The sequence below is a fragment of the Anser brachyrhynchus genome (genome assembly GCF_964034855.1).
Source record: "Anser brachyrhynchus genome assembly, contig: SCAFFOLD_264, whole genome shotgun sequence".
NCBI lineage: Eukaryota > Metazoa > Chordata > Aves > Anseriformes > Anatidae > Anser > Anser brachyrhynchus.
In genome coordinates, this window is record NW_027664073.1 from 106862 (window position 1) to 128605 (window position 21744).

Consider the following 21744-nt stretch of genomic DNA (forward strand, 5'->3'; position numbering starts at 1 on the left):
CTCGGGACTGAGGGAGGGTTGGAGAATTCACTGTCACCAGACGATTCTGTCGGATGGGATGGGTTTTCATGTTATCGTCACTGGGTGCTTACAAGTGATGCATTAAGTGATACAAGCTTCTGTGGTCCTGTGGGATAGCGAGTGGCTCTGAAGAGGAGTAACTGCACACAGAGGGAACGGATAAAAGATCTTGCTTTCTCTGTACGTATCGCTTTGGTCATTTCCAGGGTGAGTTTAATCCAGTTCTCCTCTCCCCAAAGCACTTGTGTTGCACAGAAACTCATTCCTGCTTCTTGCTGAGACCTGCTGCTGGATCAGTCCTTTCCTCCCTGCCCTGGGCTTGTGATTGAAACATATACATATATTTGTCTTTTTTGGTGTCTTCTCCCATCCTTCAGGCTACAGGGTGGCCACTGTCTGACGTGAGGCTGTAACGTCTGAAGTCCATTGCCAAATCTTCTGCCTTCCTCCCCTTGTGTACATTCTTCATCTTCATGTAATATGGAGAGTTTCCCCTCGCAAGATGAGTTCCTTGGGCAGAGCAGCAAAGCTGCCAGCCCTGGGGGGAACCTGATCTCTTGATGAGCTCCTCTGCTCGGGGCTGGGGTGGAGATCGGGAAAGGGAAGGCCACTACCCTCGGATAATTCTCTTTGGTGAGGAGTTTGGTTTTATTTTCTGTGCAAGTCTCAAATGCCATGCGTGGGGTAGATGGGAAGGAATGATGGGCTAGATCTCACTAGGTCTAAAATCTAATGTGGCTCTGGTCTTACTGACCCATCAATTGCCTTTTTTTGACAGCACAGGATTAAACCTGATCCATGAATGTACTGAGTGTTGCTGACTTCCCTTCGCCTTCCCTTCGCGCTCCATCCTTGGCACCGCTTTGAGATGGGAGTGGTAATGCAGATGTGCCCTACCTGCGAGCAAATCCGTCAGCTTATTTTTCTGCAGGAGGAAAAATGGTAAAAAGGGTGACTTGTGTTTAAGTTACTCTCCTGGATTCTCTGTTGCCTATTGGAAAGCAATCTGCAGGAGTGACTATTTCTCCATATCCTTAAGCTCATGATGTGCTTCTGTCTCATTGACTTCAACTGTGAATTGGTCCTTACTGGTTTGGTAAGGACTGAGAGCTGTGCACTGGGAAGCTGTAAGACAGCGGCTGTAGCCCTGTCACCTTCTCCTGTTTTTATTTTACCATCCTGCGATGCGAAAGAAGTTGACTTGCTACTGTGTGCCTAGCCCCAGTTCCAAGTTAACAGACGCATCGTGTTTTCATGGTCTCAGAAATCTTAAATAAAAAGATAAATAAAAGAATGTAGTTAGTTTAGGAGAATGAGATACATTTTTTTGTCCAGAGATAGATCCTTTTCTCTACTCTTAGGTTCATCTGGGCATCGCTCAGCTCCAGCACTGGTGGCAGCTGCTGCATAGCCTTTTACAGCACTTTCTGGTCACTACAGAGAGCTGTTAGCACAAGTGTCTGACATAATAATTCCTTTTTTTTTTCTGAGAACATCTTTTCTGCTGGGATTTGAACACAACTTCCAACTAAAGAACTGATTTGGTAGCATTTTAAAATATATTTTAATATACCTACATATTTAATATACCTATTTAATAATATACCTACATTTTAATATACCTATTTAATATATCTACAGTGACTGTAGACATGTCATCGGTTTTATTTTATTTTTTACCTGCCTATGATGCGAAAGAGTTTGACTTGCTACTTTGTACCTAGCCCCAATTCCAAGTTAACAGACACATCATGTTTTCACGTTCTCAGAAATCTTAAAAACATAAATAAAATTTAGTTAGCTTAGGAGAATGAGGTATATATTTTTTTCTGAGAGATGGATCCTTTTCTCTACTCTTAGGTTCATCTGGGCATCGCCCAGCTTCAGCACTGGTGGCAGCTTTTGGATAGCCTCTTCCAGCACTTTCTGGTCACTACAGAGAGCTGTTAGCACAAGTGTCTGACTTAAAAATTTTCCTCTGTGGCCAAGAAGAATGGTACGTATCTGAACGCCTTTCTTAATTACGAGCTTACAGATTCCCCAGCATCTTTCGTATGGGAGCTGTCAAAGGTGAAGGCTGAATCTGTTTGTCTCCCTAGCATAAAATACGGAGACTTTTCAATGGCTTATTTTGACAGTAATAGAGAACATGTGGATGTATTTTGGGGTTGTAAACACACTGGATTGAGCGTAAAGATCCTAGGGAGGATCTCATGGTTTGCTGCTAATGACAGCCCTCAGAATCAAGGCTGGGGTCTTGGAGAAGCAGGGAGCTGCCGCTGGTGGTGGCAGAACAGCGATGCCGGCGGGGGCTGGATGGAAACTTGCAGCCGAAATGGATGCCCCCAGGAAAGGGGTGGGAGGGCAACAGAGGATGGTGTTGCTCTGAGGAAGAAGATGGGTGCTGGGGTAGGTGGAAGCAAAAGGTAAAAGCTCAGTTTCCCACCTGCTGAGGGAATTTGGAGGGTGCTGGAGCAGCCTGCGCTGGATTGAGGCATCCTGTTTGGGAGCAGAAAGGAGCGGGGGGCTCCTGTGCAATGAAGGGGTGCTCAGAGTGAGGTCTGAGGCTTATGTCTTTGAGGAACAACCCATGCTAAGTGAGCTGGAGCTAATCTGACCTGCTGCCAGGTGTCTGTGTGTCTTGTCCTGCTGGGAAATTGCAAGGGCCTTTTCTGTTTTAAAATCAGCTGGAAAACGTGTTTCTCTTTCTTTGTACTGCCTTGGTGTAACTCTCCGGTAGTGCCCGGTTTGTTGGGGTCAGCTCAGCCATTTAGAAAGCAAAACTGAAACCTTAAATAAAACCTGAATGAATGACCTGCTTCTCCTCCCCTTTGTTTCAATGAGGCTTGCAGAAATGAATGGGGGGGTGCTTGAAGGAGTTGTGTTTCTCTGATCTGTTTTAATTAGATCTTACTTGATAGAGCAAAGTGACTTTACGCTGAAAGCTGATGCAGAAAGTGTGATTTCTACTGCTTATTTTAACCTGTTTGGAAGTCATTAATGCTCTGAGAAAGACCAGTCTGGAAGCAGGATGTAGAGCCCTCTTTTTGGGCCTCTTCCAGAGAGAGAGGGGCTTGTGGATTCGGTCCGCAGACCCCTTCAGGTTACGTACCCGAGAACATTGGCCAAAGCTGTCAGGTACCTACCCTGAAGCGATCTGAGGAGAGGATCCCAAACTAAATCTGTATGTGGAGGTAGCCACAAAGCTCTGGCCAACAAGATCCGCCAGCTGTGTGGCATCCAGGGCAGCATTCGTAGCACAGACGGTTTGTATGTGGTCTTGGACACTGGCTACATGTGTCTTTATGGTGTCTGGGAGACCACCTGCCTGCGACCATAGAGACGCGGTCCTCCCGGCCTGCTAGAGCGGCCCCCCGCGGTCCGCCAGAATCCCAGCGTCCCTTGCGCGCTCCCGCCCGGCCTCAGCGGCTTCCGGCGGCGGCAGAGCAGGGGCGGCGGGAGCAGCGAGGCGGCGGTAGCCGCGGCGTAGCGCGGGCAGGGCCAGAAGGTGCAGACGGTGATGGTGCAGCCCATCGTAGCCTTCCTGCGGCCGGGGGGCGACGGGGGAGCGGGTGGGGGGCGGCCCGGGCCTCAGGGGTCTCGGCCCGGGCCTTGAGGCCTTGTTCCGGGCCTGGAGCTCTTGTCCCCGTGCTGAGCCCTTCACGCAGCGCCGCAGAACCTCATCTTCTGCTACCTGCAGAGCGTGAGTAGCGCAGGGAGAGGACGGGGAGGGGATGGGGATGGGGATTTGGGGGAGGGGTGGGGGGAGCGGGGAGGGTCCGGGGATCCCCCTCGCTGAGTTTTCGGCTCTCACCGGTTGCTCGGGGCAGGTTTGTGGGGAATGGAGAGCTGTGCGGCGTGCTGGTGGGTACAAGGAGCTGCTGCGCAGCGCGGCGTTGCCCCCTCGTGTTAACGGGAGTGGGATCGTGCAGCCGGGCGTGCAGGAGTGTTCCCTTGTGACTGGAAACGTGTTCTTCAGCAAACGTGTAGTATTCACCCGGTCCTATAACACTCTAAAATGTCAGACTGTTAATTGAAAGTGCCCCTGAGAGTTGCTCCTTGGAGTGTTTGGGAGCTCTAGCGGCTATGGTTAGCGGGTATTTCTGAACACATGAGAGAGAACAGAACTACTCGCGGTGTTTGTGTGCCTATTTACTCTCCTCCTTCATTCTGCAGAGGTCGAGGATCCAGGTGTGGCTTTCCGAGCAAGTGAACATGTGGATAGAAGGCTGCATCATCGTGAGTATCAGCACGACCCCGCGTTACGTCGTTAGTTTGTTTTCCCTCATTCACAATCCTATTTTTTCTTGTCAAGAGAAGCTAGCACAAGGGAAAAAAAAAATCGCTAACAATTAGTCTTCATTGTCCAGCCTGGGTCAGCAAAGCTGACGATGGTTTGTGTTGTTGCTGAACTAATTGCCACTGTTGCTGATTTCTAGGGCTTTGACGAGTACATGAATTTGGTGCTGGACGACGCAGAGGAGATTCACTCCAAGACAAAATCAAGGAAACAGCTGGGTGTGTCGTGTGTCTGTGCAACCCGAGCGACGCGCGGTCTGAAACCTGCCTGGGTGAGCCTTCTAGGTAGCAGCACTGAGAGGTACCAACCGTGATGGGCAAAACCCTGCTCAACCACAGGAAATACTTTCTGAAAACGCGAGATTATTCTCAGGTTCTGGGCTCTCTCTAATCCCCTCTTTCCCTTCTCTGTGCTGCAGGCCGGCTCATGTTAAAAGGGGACAACATCACTCTTCTACAGAGCGTTTCTAACTAGAATTTGCCATCCTTAGAACAAAGGTGGCTGCCGTGCTGCGGAGTGACTGAGTGCCAGGGGAACGCGGCCCGCTGGTAGATAGGAAGTTATTTGTAACTGGGGTTGCATGCTGAGGTCAAAAGTCCTTCCTTTGTGGACTTCCTTTTCTTTTTGCTGTGGATCTGATAAGTTTCGCTAACGGTATGTGCTTTCTCGAACATTACATCTGCATTATGCGGCCAGGGTGGACTCGTTCAGGGCACGGAAGCCCCACACGGTCCTTGAGCTAGCAGGGTGCTAAGGAGGGTGTTGGAGATTTTGCATACAATTGCAGCCCTTTGTTGCTGCAGTGACAGGTTCCTCAGATTCTTTCTAAACGGGGTTTAACTTGTTGAGAATCTTTTTGGGAGTGTTTATTGTGGATCAATCAGTAAAAGTATCTTAGTGGGCCCGTGAGGGATTTGGGGCTGTGGTGCAGTAACCCAGCGTTTACAAGTGTTACTGCTACGCATGCCTGTCCAATAACGTCTCCAGATCAGAGAGTGAGAGCGGGCAACTGGTTTGGATTAAATCTGTCACTTCTTGCTGCTTTGGACAGAGCCTGTAGATTAAACCCTTGTGCTGTTCAATAAGCTGGGGTATCAGATGTGTCGGTTGGGTTTTTATCACTTGATTTATTTTTTTTATCCGTCTGGAGATCTGTCTGTTCTATTTAAGTTTCCCCAAGAGAGCTGAGTTGCTTGGTGCATCGACCAAAGATCAGTTCCCTGGCTGACTTGGGACAACCAGTCCCCTCGTTTTTCTGAGCACAAAAAAAAAAAAAAATTGACTGTAACTGTAACTCAGAAACTAAGATTACCTGAATGGAGAGAAATGAATTTTGATGCACAGGCTGTGCTAGAAATCTGTTAATCAACATTCAGTTTTTCAAAACTTCAATTTGTGTATCACCATCATGAAAATTAGTAAATTCAAGGTGGGAGATCCTTTCCTGAAAGGGAAGGACAGAAATACGAGTCTTGCTGTGGGGCCTACCCAGCGCAGTTCTGCCATTCCGAGAAGTAATACGTCAGGAGTGTCACAGCAGACGTTCCCAGGAAGAAACCTTTGAGGGGCAGCATGACACACTTTATTGGCTAAAGCAGCTTCAGCTGTACAGCCTGCTGCCGGGATGGGGAATTCTAAGTTGTGTTCAAGTTGCTGAGTTCCTTTCAGCATGTAGTAAAGATGTAACGTGCCGATGTGGTTTGGGAACAGGAGGCATTACGTGTCACCAGCAGTGGGCACACAGGGAACAAAATAGTATCTTACGAGGTCCTCCACATCCGCCTTTCATTTTGTCCTTGGTTTGCCAGCTGGAGCTTTCAGGAGGCGAGGAAGGAGGCTGTCCCAGTGAGTAGTTCAGGTGTTGCAGGGTATTTGTGATGCAGTGCTTGTAAAATTTACCTGCCCGCATCTCCTGTTACAGGCAGCCCCCCCCGGGCCCTGTGAGACGGGGAGCTGCTGCCCGGGCTTAGGCCCAAGGTGCCCTGTCAGGCCCAGGGCCGCCCTTGCCCTTGCCCTCGCCCTGCCCTTCCCTCCCGCTCCTCAGCCCTTCCTCAGGCCTTTTGGGCCGTCCGTCCCACCGCCCTGCCCCGTCCCTGCCGTCTCCCGAGGGAAGCAAAGAGTCCCTGGGCGGCCTTCAGGGAGGAGGTTCTGCTGAGGAAATTAAAGCTTCCCCCTTAACGGGCGCCTTGCGAGTTATTGAGTTCCAACCTTCTGCCTTCCTTTCGTAGCAGTGCCTCTGAGGGGTGTGCTGTAAGGTAGCCGTCATCTGGCGCGCTGCTCCTCCGTTTCCCAAAGGAGCTGCCCTCAGGATCTGACTAACTCTGGATGCACCCGGTTGTCACCTTAATTTCTCCGTTAGTTTGCTGGAAACAACCTGCTTGGGTGACCGTTGTGTTTGTTTCTTAAACCTTGGATCGAGGAGGTCTCTGTTTCCTTATGCTGATGTTCACGAGGAAAGTGCAGAAGGGATGCTTACTGTTGCCCGGGTCGGTACTGTTGCCAGGATGGGAATGTTTAGCCTACCGGCCCTCTGGTGCTGTTAGGCTGCACTCGGAGTGTGAGCTCTGGGCCTTATTTGGAAAAGACTGCGTTATTTGAGTGTACAAACCCGAGATATTCTGTGGATAGGTGATTCTCGAACCACGTCAGAACCACTGCTGGAGTCGGACGCGCGTTTGACTGATCAGGCGGAGCAGGTGAACTGAATTTGTTGCTGGATGGCGAGGTGTTCTGGGGGAAGAGCTAGTCTAAGGAAAACTTCCTCTTACTGCCCCTTCCCATCTCAAATGGCCACTGCCTGGGGAAATTGCTTCTTTATGAGATTAACTACAACGTTACAGTGAGGATGAGGAATCATCATTACTCCCATAGTTATTTGCTGCCAGGCCGCAGCGTTGATTTCAGAGATGTTTTTTTTTAAAAAAAAAAGGAAAAAAGAAAGGAAGTATGTATTCTTTTACATACTCTCTTTTTCCCGAGAGTAAATGTTGTAGCTTCAGCAGTACCCTTCCTCTGGAAACGATTCCCAGTGCCTGCTCAGACACTGGGGAGGAAAATGACCGAGAGAGCAATGGAGGAGAGCCACCCGATATAAAGAAAGGAAAAAAGGGGTTATGGATGAAGGGAAAGCCACTACATAAAAAATTGGTGCTATCTAAAAATTGGTTAAGGGTTTGGGACCTGCAGGTGCTGCCTACACGTGCGTGTGTTGCAGTCGTGCCTGTTGCCACTGCGCAAAATGGAGAGAGCTTCTTTGTCGAATGCAGCATGAAAGCATGCGCCATTGCCTGGAAGAAAAGCACGGCCTTCCCTCGTGTGGGACTTCTTCCCTATTGATCTGTGGTTTACCTGAAGGTTTACCATAACCTGCATCATATGTTTCAAAACAAAAACAAAACCCAACACCAACATTAAAGGGTGGCAAGGCAGATGCTCATCTGGGGACTGCTGGGACTGACAGGCATTGCTCCGCACCGGTCCTGACAGCAGCACCAGCTGCAGCGGCGGTGGTGGAAGCATGGTGCGAGTGTGGGGAGCCACGGCCCCTGCCTGCGTCCTCTTCCTCCTGCTGGTGGCCCTGTGTGCCCGGGGTGCCCAGGCTGCGCCATGGCGACCACCGGGAGCAGGTGGGTGGGCAGGGCCGGGGCCAACACCAAACCCTGGGCGGCATGGTGCTGCGCGGCACGCGTATGGATGGAGGGGACGGGGACGGGATGGCAGCAGGGCCGGGCGGGCACCGCGGGCAGGGGGCAGGCAGGAGGCAGAAGCCCCGCAGGGTGGCACGGTGGGGCCGTGGCTGCTGCGGGGTTGTTTCCTGCCGGGGGGGCCGGGAGCGGCGCTGGGGCCGAGAAGCCCGGGTCTGAGCCCCTGTGGGGCTGAGGCCGCTGGCCCCTCTTGGGAAATTTCCACCTGCATCTTTGTCCCGTGACATTGCCTCAGCCCCCTCAGTCACTGCAGGGTGCTGGGGAAGAGGGAGAGCACAGCATGCCATGGCAACGTCTCTCATCTCTGCTTGATTTTAGATGATGACGATGTTGGCTCTCGATATCCAGCTTCTCAGCTGGATCATGGTTTGGAGCCTCAGGAGGATCCCCGAGGTACGTTGCGAGTGTGCTTCCTTGAAGGAAGATGGCTAATGGGCTGTAATAGTTTATTCAGGGTCTTCCAAGTGCGTTTGTGCCTTGAGGGGGCTTGCACAAATGAGCCCTGAATATTTCTTCACTTGGAGAGATGCCACCCCTGCCCCTCTCCACAGAGAGGGAAGAACCCAGGCTTTTCTTCCTGTTTGGGCCATGTCATTACCTGAGCCCCAGCCAGTGCCTCCCGGTCACTGAGGAAGAGGCAGGCCCCAAGAGGCAATGGAAGCTCCCCTTACCTGTGTCTGATCCCACTTGTGCCCACAGGCAGTACTGGTCAAGTGCCTCCATGGAATCCTGCTCCTGAGCCTGCCAGTATGGGTCCCACAGGTGGTAAGTTGTCCGTGTTCATTTCCTTGCTGTTTGTTAAGGGTTTGTTGAGCTAGCTCAGCAAGGGTTCAGCTGCTCACTGGCCAGGGGGCTTCTCCATGACAAACATGGATGATCATTTTTCCCGGGGTCTGCACGCTCCCCCTGCAGTGGGGTCTTCCTTTGTGTCCAGCAGAGATCTTCCCGTAAGAAACACCTGAGGGGCCACATCTTTGGCGGCGTGGTCCCTGCGGGGTGTTGCGCACAGCCTGGAGAGAGGATTTGGGAAGAGGCCAAGAGGGAGCCTCCAGCTCAGCAGGCCCCTTTGCGGCTTTGGAAATCCTGGCTCGTGTCTGGGTCCCACATCCTTGCCTGAGCCCCCTCCAGTCGCTGCAGGTCACTAAGGAAGAGGTAGATCACACCATGCACGGGGAATGTTTCTCTTCTGTGCTTGATTGCAGCAGTTCTCGTAGGCTCTGGCTACTCGACACCTCAGCCTGATGTGGACCACGAGCCTCAGGTTAATCTGCCAGGTAAGTCAGCGGAAGGCAGGAGCATCTAGGTGCTGCAGAGCCAGCAGGCACCTTGCGCTTGAGTTGAGACCTGGGGTGGGCACGGGGAGGGCCCTTCTCCGGGCAGCTCCACGCACGCTTAGTTTGTACCAGCACGGTGCCACTGCAGGCACCCAGCAACTGTTTGCAAGATGCTCTGGAGTGGCAGGGAGAGACGAGTGCCGTGGAGCAGTCCCCTCTTTGAACCGCATTCTCTGTCACTCTGGTCAGAAGGAGTATGTTGGCGTAGTTCACAGGAGGGACTCCACTTGTGTTTACAGATGGGACCGAAGGCGAAGGTGATCCAGGCTCCCAGATGGGTTCCAGGACTGAAGCTCTGGGAGATGGCCTGGGTAAGTTGTGGCTTTTGACTTCCTTTGAGAGCTGCCAGCTCAAAGCCCAAACGTCAGCCAGGCATCTCTGCAGGTGGGAGGGTACAGACCGGCACGTGTGTGTGCCCTGTCAAGGCACGAGCCCTGGTATGCTCTCCTACTGAGCTATTGATGTAGATGGCGCTGGGACAGAAACTTCTCACGGGGCTTTGGTTGCAGAAGTGTCCCCAGGGAGGGCTTTGCCAGACCCTCGGCTGCTTCCTGCGCTGGAGCCCAGCTGGTATCCCAGGGGTGGGTAGTCATTTCACTGACTTCACAAACGAAGCCCTGGTCCTCCAAATTGCACTGGTGCCAAAGTTAACTTCCTACTTTCTGTTCAGGTCCTCTAACAGCGAAGGACAATGCTGAAATAAGAAAATCTTCCCCAACATCCCCTGACATCACAGGGAAAATCAGAAAGTACTTCGAGAAGGCAGCACCTGGTGGGTATATTTCACTCTGTCCGCCATAAGACTTGGGAAGCTGAGGTTCTAAATCCATGTGTGGACACACCGTAACCTGCACAGCAGGAAGGGATGGATCAGAGCGGAGACACTCAATTTCACACCTGGCAGGCACTGGTGAGCCTCAGAGAAGGCCGAGAGCCTCTGCTGCCTCTTGTGGGTCACGCCGTGTCCCAGGGGCAGCTGCTAGCCCAGCACTACCATAAGTGGTCCGAGCTGTTCCGTGCAAACATTGGTATCCAGCCAGCAGCAAAGGGCTTCTGCTGAACTTGTGTTCAGCTCCCGCACAGCGCTGCTTGCAGCTGGGCGAGTTCAAGGCAGGAGGCACAGCCCAAGCAGTCCTTGCTGTCTCATTTGCCGGGAGACACATGTCACTGCAGGGGAAAAGCACCCTTGGCGCTTACCTCAGTTTCAGCTGATTTAGCTGTCCAATTCTAGTTGGGTTTCAAATGACTTGGCTGTGCTTCTCCTCTTGTTTGGGGACTGTGGGCTCTTCCCTGATGCCCACGACTGTGCCCACAACATGGTTCAAGAGCTTGCGGCTCAGCCTGATGTGTGTGACTCTTGCCCTTCCCATGGGATGGAGTCAGCATGATGGGATGGACATGCTTCTCAGAAGGGCTGTTCCTGCCTCTGAACTGGATGCAGCTTTTTTCTGTCCTCTTTGAAGGCACGAATTGAGCAACATCTTGCAGTGTGCCAAAAATGCACTATGTGCGATGTGAACAAGAAGATCTCCTGCAATCTCCTGGTCTCGCAGCAGGCCAGATTTTGCTGTCTGTGCTGGTAGACTGCCAGGAGTCGAACACTTAGATTTTTCTTTGTGAATGACATGTTGTGTCCTGGTTCCAGTTAGGACAGAGTTAAGTAGCTCATAGTAGCTGGTAGGGTGCTATGTTTTGGATTAGGATGAGAAGAGCGCTGATAACATGCTGATGTTTTAATTGTTGCAGAGCAGTGTTTACACCAGGCCAAGGACTTTTCGGCTTCTCGCTCTGTCCTGCCAGCGAGCAGGCTGGGGGTGCAGCAGGAGCTGGGAGGGGACAGACCCAGGACAGCTGACCCAAACTGGCCAAAGGGGTATTCCATACCATCTGACGTCATGCTAAACAATATATAGGGGTGGCTGGCCGGGGTGGGGGGCCGGCTGCTCGGGGATAGGCTGGGCATCGGTCAGCGGGTGGTGAGCAATTGCATTGTGCATCACTTGTTTCGTACACATTATTATTATTAACACTATTATCAGTATTATTATTGTTATTTTTTTCCTGTCTTAATAAACTGTCTCTATCTCAACTCACAGGCTTCACTTTCCCGTTTCTCTCCCCCATCCCACGGAGGGAGGGGGGAGGGTGAGCGAACGGCTGTGTGGTGTTTAGCTGCCGGCTGGGTTAAACCACAACAAGCACTAATGAAATAGGCCACCATACAACGAAACATAACAGTCTCCGCTATCACAAATGAGTATCACAGAAAAAGAAACGCAAGGTGTCTCAGACAAGTTATATAAACAAAAAAGCCTACCTAGGTATAAAATCTGACTGGTTGGAAATAGTGGTCAGTTCATAGATCTGTGAGCTGGAGTTAACGGACAAAGCAATCAAGCTCTTGCTGATGTTCAGAGACCTTGCAGTAACTGAAGTGATATGATCTGCATATGGGGCTTCCAGCATTATAGAGAATTGGTTCGCTTCAGAGTTCCAAGCATACAGTGTTGTTATATCCTTACCAGCTAGGAGGACATGGACTACATGGAGCAAAGAGGAAGAGAATATTTTTTTAGTCATATATTTAAAAGTTACTGTCTTAATGCCAGAAGTGCACTTTGCAGAACACTGATTACACTGACTTTTAAGGTCTGATAAATACATATGAAAAAATAAAGACATGCATTTCTGAAATTCCAGCATTATATACTAGGATTTGAAAAAAAAAAAATCTCATTTAAGTCTTACCTAAACCTGAAGGAGGCATGAAGACATGGATATTTCTTACATCATGGACTGGAAGAGATTGGAAGTGTCAAAAAGTAGACTGCCCTGTCTCCCAGACAAAAATTTCAGAAGAATTTCCAGAGTCTACCAAGGAACAAAATGACAAAACTCACATTATTTTGCTGCCTTTTAGTTAAATCACACACTGGTGGCCATTCAAAAGCCAGAGTCTGGCAGCTTTAATTATGAAGTGACACTGATTGTATTATTTTCCTTATTATTTGGTGCGTAACTTCGATGCAAGAACATTAAGACTGACATTAGACAACATCTAATTGCAAAGAAACCTGTGGACTGCAACAAAAACTTTTTAGTAGCCACAGAGACAAAATGACATATAAAATGTCAACCTTGTAATAAAATACACGTATACTTTGCTGACTAGTGATCTGTGTGTGGCACAAAGCTCAGAAAAGCTTAGAAAGAGTGTGATAAGGAGGTAGATTAAATAGAGTTATTATTTCCCATTGTTACTGGGAAAGCATTTCATTTGTTTTGTAAGTATTTGAGAACAAGCACAAGGCTTTTATTTTCTGAGAGAAAAAGTAGAGATTACTTTCATAAAATACTTACTAGGGTTAAATGCTTATTGAGTACTGTCACCCCCGCAGTGATTCCAATAGCTTTCTAAACTCCTTTACCACAAAGGCCTTTGCTATCAAACAAGCCATTGTATACTCAGCAAACTCATTCTTTGTTTTCTGCTAAATACCTTTTGCAATAATTACAAAGACATCAGATCCAGAAATCCAGGACTCCATATGTTTTATTTCCTTTGCTGGTACTTGATGAAGCTTCCTAAACTCGTTGTTCAACCACTGATACAAGAGAATGTTTTGGCTGGTATTTGACAAAGAAACTAACAGGTACGTAAAGCCTCCTCTAGGAAACAGGGCTATGTCCACAACTCCATAAAGTGGAAGCTGATGATGCAGAACAAATATGTCTTTATTCCACTGGAAAACCTGTGGAAATACAAAAATCTTTTCTTTATATATTCATAATTAGCACCGAGAGAACTAAAACTAAATGACATGCCAAAAAAAATGGGAAGATTTATGGTGAACTGAATTCCTATATTCTTAGGTGGACTGTACTTTAAAGTAGAAGCCCACTGGTAAGTAATTGGTAATTAACCCTACTGCAAGAAGCTGTGCCTGCTCTTCAGAGGAACAGGTTTATATTCAGAAGCTACTTCTTTGTTTACATGCTACATTTCAAAACTGAAATAACAGTAGCAATAAAAACAAACCAGATGTAAATTATACACTCAGGTAGAGAGTATTTATACATCCAAACAAGTCTGGAATTTTAACTGTTATAAATTTCCAATAGAAACAAAAATAATATGTCAGAAATACATGCTTATAGATTTACTTCCTTTCATTATCCTTTCAGAACTAAGCAAACTACCCACATTAAAGCCAGAGAAGACTGAAGAATATTCAAACCTGGATGGAACTGGAACTGTTTGTGTGACTCACAATAATCAAATAGTCTTCTTCCTCCACTGCAAAATGTTTCACACGTCTGGTATCCAGAACAGAAAGAGTCTGTATCTGCAAGGGAAATATGAGGGTGACTATGTTTATCTACATATGTATATAAACAAATACATTTTATATTACATTGTATATAGTGAGAAAAAGTACGCATAGAATGTTAAGAATTCCAAAATTATGTATAAAACTATACATGAAATAGCTTTTAAAACTTTATATTTTATATATATATATATATATATATATAAGCAACTAATTTACAGAATTAACATAACTTATCATACATTTTCCAGAAAATGTTCTATGACTTGATTGCTTGAGAATTTCTTCCCCCACTTCCAAGCAGAGCTACAGGCTGGGAGATGAGTGGTTGGAAAGCTGCCTGGCCGAGAGGGACCTGGGAGTATTGGTTGATAGTCGGCTGAATATGAGCCAGCAGTGTGCCCAGGTGGCCAAGAAGGCCAACAGCATCCTGGCCTGTATAAGAAGCAGCGTGGCCAGCAGGGCTAGGGAAGTGATTGTGCCCCTGTACTCGGCTCTGGTGAGGCCGCACCTCGAGTACTGTGTTCAGCTTTGGGCCCCTTGCTACAGGAAGGACATGGACGTGCTCGAGCGAGTCCAGAGAAAGGCAACGAAGCTGGTGAGGGGTCTGGAGAACAAGTCTTATGAGGAGCGGCTGAGGGAGCTGGGGTTGTTCAGCCTGGAGAAGAGGAGGCTCAGGGGCGACCTTATCGCACTCTACAGGTACCTTAAAGGAGGCTGTAGAGAGGTGGGGGTTGGTCTGTTCTCCCACGTGCCTGGTGACAGGACAAGGGGGAATGGGCTAAAGTTGCGCCAGGGGAGGTTTAGGTTGGATGTTAGGAAAAACTTCTTTACCGAAAGGGTTGTTAGGCATTGGAATGGGCTGCCCAGGGAAGTGGTTGAGTCACCATCCCTGGAGGTCTTTAAGAGACGTTTAGATGTTCAGCTTAGTGATATGGTTTAGTGAAGGACTTGTTAATGTTAGGTCAGAGGTTGGACTAGGTGATTTTGGAGGTCTCTTCCTACCTAGACAATTCTGTGATTCTGTGATTCCCAGGTAATCCTCCCTGCACCCTCAAATGTAAATATATAAAAAATACAAACAATGTAAACAACTAACTATGACAAACTTACATCACTGAAGTTATGTAGTATTTTAGGACACAAAACTAACTCTTGTCACACAGAGTGCTTTTTTCTAAAACATGGCCAGACTGGAGGACCTCCCTTGGTCCTTGCCAACCCATACTATTTTAAGATTTTAAAATTAAAATCGATTTACCCACAACAATCTGTGTCCAGCCATGAATGCATACACACTGTTGTTAGAAGCTCCCTGTGTGGCTCCTCCATGAGTAACCACAAGGTAGGAAGAGGCTCCAATTTGGAAAGACACACAACTTGTAGGATTCCACATACTGAAATTCTGCAAGAAGAATAAAAAAAAAGTAAGATTGTGACTTAAATTCCTTATTAACTAGCATGTCTGGTGTTCAAAAACAAACATTTACCTCAACAGGAACAAATACTCCTTTCCACTGGTAGACAGTAGAAAACAAAGCTGGAGGCATACGCAACAGAACACCGTACAGGATTTCTCTTGAGGTAAAGAAACACCAACCAGATGCTGATTCTTCCACAAAACTTTGCAAGACAGATAGGACACTGATACCACCCCCTGCAATATAGTAAAAAATAAAATAAAATAAAATAAAATAAAATAAAATAAAATAAAATAAAATAAAATAAAAACACTATTTACTATTATATTACTCTTGAGATCTTTTCTAACCCCATTCCCATTATTTACCTCCCAAAGCCAGACCTAGTATGAGAAATGATGAAGTTGTGTCTTAGTATTTGTTATAAGTGTATATAAATACATAGAAATGTTACAATGCTAAGGATATAATGAGAGTTAAGCAGTAAATGTATTTTTCATTCATTACAACTGCACATGGAAGACATATAGGCAATTTGAGTCTGACTCATAATAATTGATCTTGGAATTTAGCTAACAAGAGAATTAGCTAGATAGCAAGTAGTAAAGAAAAAAAAAAAAAAGACAAATTACAAAATGTTCATGTTTTGTTCCCCATTTACAACATGTTCATGTTTTTATTCCAAGACGGTCCCTAAGCACCGTCTTGTCAGAACTAAACTCCAGGAGCTAGACTCTTGCATGTCACATGTCATTTATACTGTGTTAGAAAGATCCTGAGTTACAAGTAGTACGGAACAAATTTTATTACACACACAAAAATAAATAAATAAATAAATGGCTAGTGACAATAATGTTCATATTAGCAGCAAAGACAGAAATAGAGATTACTGAAACTGGCAGAAGTGGCTGATGACAAGGTGATTCTTAAGCAGCTAAAGTATTTTATCTACTAAATCTTACATAGGAAAATATTAACTGAATTGTGTCTGAATACTTGAATTTACATTCCCAAGCTACATCTCCTGTATGCTTGGCTACTCTCTTACTATCTCCACTTCTACAAAAGCAGTGGACATTCTCTGTAAAGTGAACGTACTGATGCCAAATGCAGTATCTGATGATGTCTCCCACTCAACGCTCACAGAAACGTTAAGCCCATTACTCCGTGAAACTTTCAAATAAGCTGTAGTGTTGGCTTCTTCAATTATGATGAAATTTGTCCTAAATGTGAGAATCATAAAAATAAGGAAAAAATTATTTTATAGTATATTCATTGCTGTAATAAAAATAAGATTTTTACTGTACAATTCCAGATGCAGAATATACAACAGAAATAAAAAGAAAATATTAATAACAGGTTTCAGTATCTGATGGACTGGTAGCTACATTAATTAGGGTTTCCCAATGATCCTTACTACAATCATGCAAAATCATAGGCAATTCAACAAAATCTTTAAACAGACTGAAATTTAAGTATATTAAATTCACGTAATAAATGTTTAGATAATATTATTATTAAATATTAATATAAATTATTAACTCTAAATATCAATGTATTAATAAAATAGCATACATACATTTTTTATTTAAATAGTAAATTTATTTAATCTGTATGGTTTCAGCTGAATGGTTTTTAAAAATGGCAGTCCATATGTGTCACTTGCTTCTGAAAAACAGCCTTCAGTGAAAGTATATTTTTTACAGGTTTAAAAATGAAAGTAAATTATAAAACGTATGACTTCCTGGACACTGATATGAGGTTTGGAACTTTTAACATGGAATACTATCAGTGGAATATGTAGGCACTAGTGAAGTATTAGTTTATAAAGAAAAATAATAATAAATAAATTGAAATTTTGGATTATGAATAGTCCTTTTTATGCATTTTTCTACTCTTTTGTTTAGCAGTAATAGTATTTCACAATACCTTTCAAAGTTACAGATTTACAAATTGGGTTGCTGAATTTCTTTAATGCGATCCATCAAAAACAAAATTGTAGAGAAATATTATCTCTTTGGAGTATGAGCAACTATCTCCTTTTTACTGATCAGTGTAAAGTACCTATTTCCAACTGTATAGATGCTGAAAAGCCCTAGTGGAGCCTGGTTTTGTAATATTGTAATCATAGTTTCCACTCTCGTGCCTAGTCTGGCTCCTCCAGTTGGATTGAACAGGGTGACAATGAAGTGCTCATCCATTTCTGGTTCTTCATCTAGTACCGCAGAAATATGCAGCGTCTGATAACAAAACAAGCATACAATGTTATTGAGACATGATAACAGATGATGACACAGCTCTATCAGAATGTGCTACCTTTTTTTTAAATTTATTTCACTATAAGGCTTTGGATAGCATAGCAGGAGAAGAGCAGCTCATGAAGCTGGAGAGGACAGAATTGAGGCAAGCTCAGACTGAGTTCAGACTGAGGTTCTAAAGCCATCCATCTAGTGGCCTCCATTGGTGCAACACTAAGATGAGCATATTCACTTTTCGTTGTTGTTGTTCTCTTTTCTTTCTTTTCTCATCCTATGATCCTCTGAAGTTTTTGATCCTAATTTCATACTTTTGTTCTCTATTTATTCCATACATTTTTGGGTAGTTTATACTCACAACACAGCTATAAGTGTAATCAGTTAAGTTGGTTTTAATTTATTTTAGTTGGCAGCTAAGCTATCTTCAGGGAAACAGGGTAATCTCACTACTGGTGCTGTCAAGAAAGAAAAGGAAAAGGAAAAAAAAAAGCAAGAATAGTGAGAGATTTGAAATACTCTTTCCTCTCGATGCTTCTTTCCCTCTCCTACACCACTGTGGATGAAGATCAGGTCTTCTAAAGGCAATCTCAAACTAGCAAAGAGCAATCTAGAGAAAGCTAAGTGCTTCACTTTCATTTGGGGCTCACTGTCATCCTTCACACTACTCAAACAAGCAAAAAATTTCATAGGTACGCATAGCCTTGCTGTACAAAATAAAAAGTTAGTGATGATGCATTTGGAAATAATACAAAATTTACAATGTTTTATATTTCTGTTCATTTCCACAATAAACCATATTTACCAACTATATTAAGAAGGCTCCAACTTCTTATAGATCTGCTGCATTGTGATTCCAAATGCATCTAAAGGCCAGAAATTGAAAACCAGTGTTTCCAAGAAAAGTTTGTCTCAGTTTCTATCCTATTGCCTGTAATATGCTAACACTAGCTTCACCAGCTTTACTGGCAAAAATAAATAAATCGAATTGTGATTAAACCTTAGAAGAGTCAGGATTCACAAACTTAAGCTAGTTCATTTTGTAGCTGACATTCTTGTGAGGACAGTATAGAGGCAGTGAGCTTAATACTTAAGTTATTTTCCAATCCTAAGACAGACAACTGTTCTACTTTTTGTATTTGTTGCAGCACATTCTGTTTAGTTCAGACTAACTAAAATGTTAAATTACAGAATGGGATTTTTACTTTGATCTTAACTATTAGGCTTGCAAATTATCACTTTAATTTAAAGTAAGTTTGCATTTCAGCTATAGATTGACTACATAAAAAGAACTGTTCCAAAGCACACATGAACGTTATCTATAGTGTACTGTTTTCAATTTACCTCAACCCTTACAAACTAAGAAACACCTAAAGATGAGCCCATTTAATTTTCACACACTTCCACATCAGATAATAACAGGAAATCAGTCACAGCTCATGACTCAATTCACTTTATGAATGAAAGAAGTAGAAAAAATAAACAGAAGATAAAGCACAGACATTTCTGAAATCTTTCCAATATTTCCAAAAAAAAAGCTTCCTAGACTTCTCTGGTAATAACTAGCATATTACCTTGAACCTGACTCCCTCTTCGAGCACAATATATCCTTGAGAAGGGGTCAAATCCATTGTTGCCTCTGAAGAATTAATCTCACTTACAAGATACTGAACAGTCACAGTGCCAAATATTCCCTGAGGTGGTTCTCTGATAATATTCAATACTGCAACACTTTCCATCAAATGGATAGATGTTTGCTCTCTCAGAAAGAAGTGATTGCTGTTATTGAATGACAAAACTCCATGGCCATCATCATTGGCAAGTATAGTAATTGTAGCTTTTGAAAAAGAAATAATGAAAATATTCTTTGGTTAACATAGTAAAATATAAATATACATATATAGTAACATAATACATAACATAAACACAAATACATTCTTCCTTTAGTGTGTATATAATGCTTATGTGTCCATGACATTACCTGAAGAGAATGGGAAGGCATTTCACTTTAACTAGGAAGATCTCTAGACAGGAAGAATATAGTCTCTCCTAGAAAAGGATTATGAACTCTCTAAAAAGACCTCAGTTCAGTGAGGTAGTACACATTGAAAAACTCATCTTCGTGCTTTCTGATTCATTGCTTTACATATAAACTTTTTAATTGCACAGATTTCACAGGGATGTTTCAGAACCTTCCAAAGGAGTATAAAGATTCACCATAGCAGGACAATGGTGCTTTCTGAAATATGATTATTCAGAAAAGTGGAATTAAAATGTGTGCCACAGAATTCTAAAGAAATGGAACATTAAAACTAAGTTTTACCTGTTGTGTTCTCCCCTAATTCCAGCCCCAGAGATGGATTTGTTAAAATTAACTGGAACTTCTCATCACCTTCAGGAATCTCATCATCAAAAATCATGACATCAACAGATTTATGCCTTTCTCCATCAGCAAAAAAAAGAGTCTAGCGTTGAAACACATAAAGCACCGAATACTTACATCAGTTAATATCACACAGAAATTTTTGACTACGGTAAACAGAATTCTGTGAAATAGGAAGGAAGGGAAAGCATAGGAAGAGCCATATTCTCTGTTCCTTATAAACTGATTGAATCAGAAATATAAAGGTTCAGCACATTACAGAATGAGGACAAGAAAGAATAATTTATTTTGAAAGTCCTGTTGCAAAAATAGTCTATGAAAAAGTTTGTATGTCTAATCAAAATTAAATTTGAAATCGATGTTTGAAAGTTTACATTTTGCTTTATATTAAAAAATATATTTTTAAAAAAGAAATAAATAGTAAGAATAAGAATATTTTTATTTCATTCTATTTAGATTACCAAAGCAACTGAAACAAGCTGAAACATCTAGCATCACTACTGATCATTCTGCAGAATAATCAAGAAGATATTCTTTTACGGAAGCTGAAAGAATAAAAAGTACTAGATTTAGAGTTGCTTCTTACCCTTGAGGTTACATTAAAATCCAAACCCAGCTGGGCCTCCAAATTTTGGGCATAAAAAAATACAGACACATTGCCATATGATCCTCTGTTTCGGTAAGCCATTACTGTCAGATTCCCATGAGATTCACTAACTTCAAAACTAAAATAAAAAGAATAATTCTCAATGTTCACTGATTATGTTCTTTTGAAAAAGATAGTACATTTTTATTACATTTTCACTCTGAATTATTCCCTACATTATAGTTCTCTAACGCATCCTTTTTACCTTTTTTCTCTTATCTAAATTGAATTAAGTAACATGAGGTTTTTGTTTTGTTTTGTTTTGTTTTTTGCTTACATGAATGGTGAGGCTGGAAGAGTTGATGCAGGCTGGGGAGGTTAGGCAAATTGGTGATATAAAAGGACAACAGTGAAAGTAGTAATAAGTAAAAGAATTCTGATTAGATGAATAGTGAATTTTTGTTTTCAGTGTGGGAATCCCACTTTCTAGTTCAGCTGAATTGAATGATTACTTTACCATCTCAAAGACATGGCCCTATTTTTAACAGGAGTTTTACTTTTAGAAAGAAAATGGGCAACACCAATCACTAATTGGCACAGTAAGTTCTTCAAGGAAGATGAGACTTACTTGGTACCTTCCCATTCAATTACTCCTCTTACACCATCATTAGCATCGATAACAATTTGAGAAGCTAAACCTTCCACATCTAAAAGGCAAAACAGAAAGACAAAAATTAAAGAACAATAAAATCAATTTTCTTGATTTTCAAGAATCACAGAAGCATTTATTCAATCGGTACTAATATTACAGTGTCTTTACAAAAAATGTGTAGGAGAAAATGGGAGTGGGCAAGATAACTGGAAAGAGTCCTTACTACTAGAAGTGCAATAATGCGTCTTGAATTAGCACTGTAATATTTAATAATGCATAAAAAAAAAAAAAGACTAAGGAAAATGTAGAAAGTTAAACAGCACATAAAACATTAGAAAATAATAAAGTCTAGATTTGCGATGGAATCTTAATTTGTCTTCACTATAAGTGTTTATTACAATGACATTCAATATTTTGCATTTGCCATTCTGAGTATGAGAAAGACAATGAGGAAGAATAATAAATGATTCAGCATTTCATCTTCTATTTGTGCTTCAGTGCCTCATCATACATTCTAATGGCACACCTCAGATTTCACTACAAATACACAACTATTAATTTATTTGTGGGGTGTTCACATACTGTAATATTCTACTGCTCCATAAAGACATACAGGTATTTACAATTAGCCTGAAATCGTAATTGAATACACTGCAGTGTGAAAAACACCAAATAATAGGTTAATGTCAGAAAAGTCTACTAACTTCAGAGACCAGAACTTTACAGTCAAAACTTAATACTTCTCAGAAAATAGGTTGTT

The 21744-nt window shown here is 43.7% G+C and overlaps 1 protein-coding gene and 1 pseudogene across 9 annotated transcripts in view; one reads left to right on the forward strand and one right to left on the reverse strand.

Annotated features, from left to right (window-relative positions):
- The first annotated feature begins 60 nt into the window (after positions 1-60).
- LOC308186358 (uncharacterized protein) lies at positions 61-11265 on the forward strand. 8 transcript variants are annotated; one of them, XM_080608512.1, is made up of 10 exons: positions 61-201; positions 800-963; positions 1882-2017; positions 4198-4260; positions 4461-4605; positions 8344-8418; positions 8725-8790; positions 9228-9299; positions 9599-9670; positions 10030-11265. In XM_080608512.1, exons 3-10 carry the CDS (start codon positions 2015-2017, stop codon positions 10158-10160), a joined length of 627 nt encoding a protein of 208 aa, XP_080464638.1. In that variant the 5' UTR covers positions 61-201; positions 800-963; positions 1882-2014; the 3' UTR covers positions 10161-11265. The 8 variants fall into 8 exon arrangements, with proteins under 8 accessions (XP_080464638.1, XP_080464641.1, XP_080464642.1 ...); XM_080608515.1 differs by lacking the exon at positions 10030-11265 and adding an exon at positions 9869-10023; XM_080608516.1 differs by lacking the exon at positions 10030-11265 and having other exon boundaries at positions 1882-3529; positions 4461-7947; positions 9599-10008.
- A 177-nt stretch (positions 11266-11442) lies between these two features.
- The window catches only part of LOC308186362 (adhesion G-protein coupled receptor V1-like), a 55406-nt pseudogene continuing 45104 nt past the window's right edge, over positions 11443-21744 (reverse strand). The window contains exons 30-41 of the transcript in view: positions 20961-21039; positions 20333-20471; positions 19687-19828; positions 18938-19200; positions 17176-17351; positions 16210-16334; positions 15181-15347; positions 14952-15095; positions 13598-13705; positions 12859-13111; positions 12108-12230; positions 11443-11899 (exon numbers count right to left, since the gene is read on the reverse strand). The product of the transcript in view is annotated as an adhesion G-protein coupled receptor V1-like (transcript). The remainder of the gene's footprint in view (positions 11900-12107; positions 12231-12858; positions 13112-13597; positions 13706-14951; positions 15096-15180; positions 15348-16209; positions 16335-17175; positions 17352-18937; positions 19201-19686; positions 19829-20332; positions 20472-20960; positions 21040-21744) is intronic.

What these genes read in the sequence shown, in the direction of transcription:
- LOC308186358 (XM_080608509.1), top strand. An exon ending in GGATAGAAGGCTGCATCATC is followed by an intron (nt 4,261 to 4,460) that starts GTGAGTATCAGC and finishes GCTGATTTCTAG; the next exon opens with GGCTTTGACGAGTACATGAA. An exon ending in GCCTCAGGAGGATCCCCGAG is followed by an intron (nt 8,419 to 8,724) that starts GTACGTTGCGAG and finishes TTGTGCCCACAG; the next exon opens with GCAGTACTGGTCAAGTGCCT.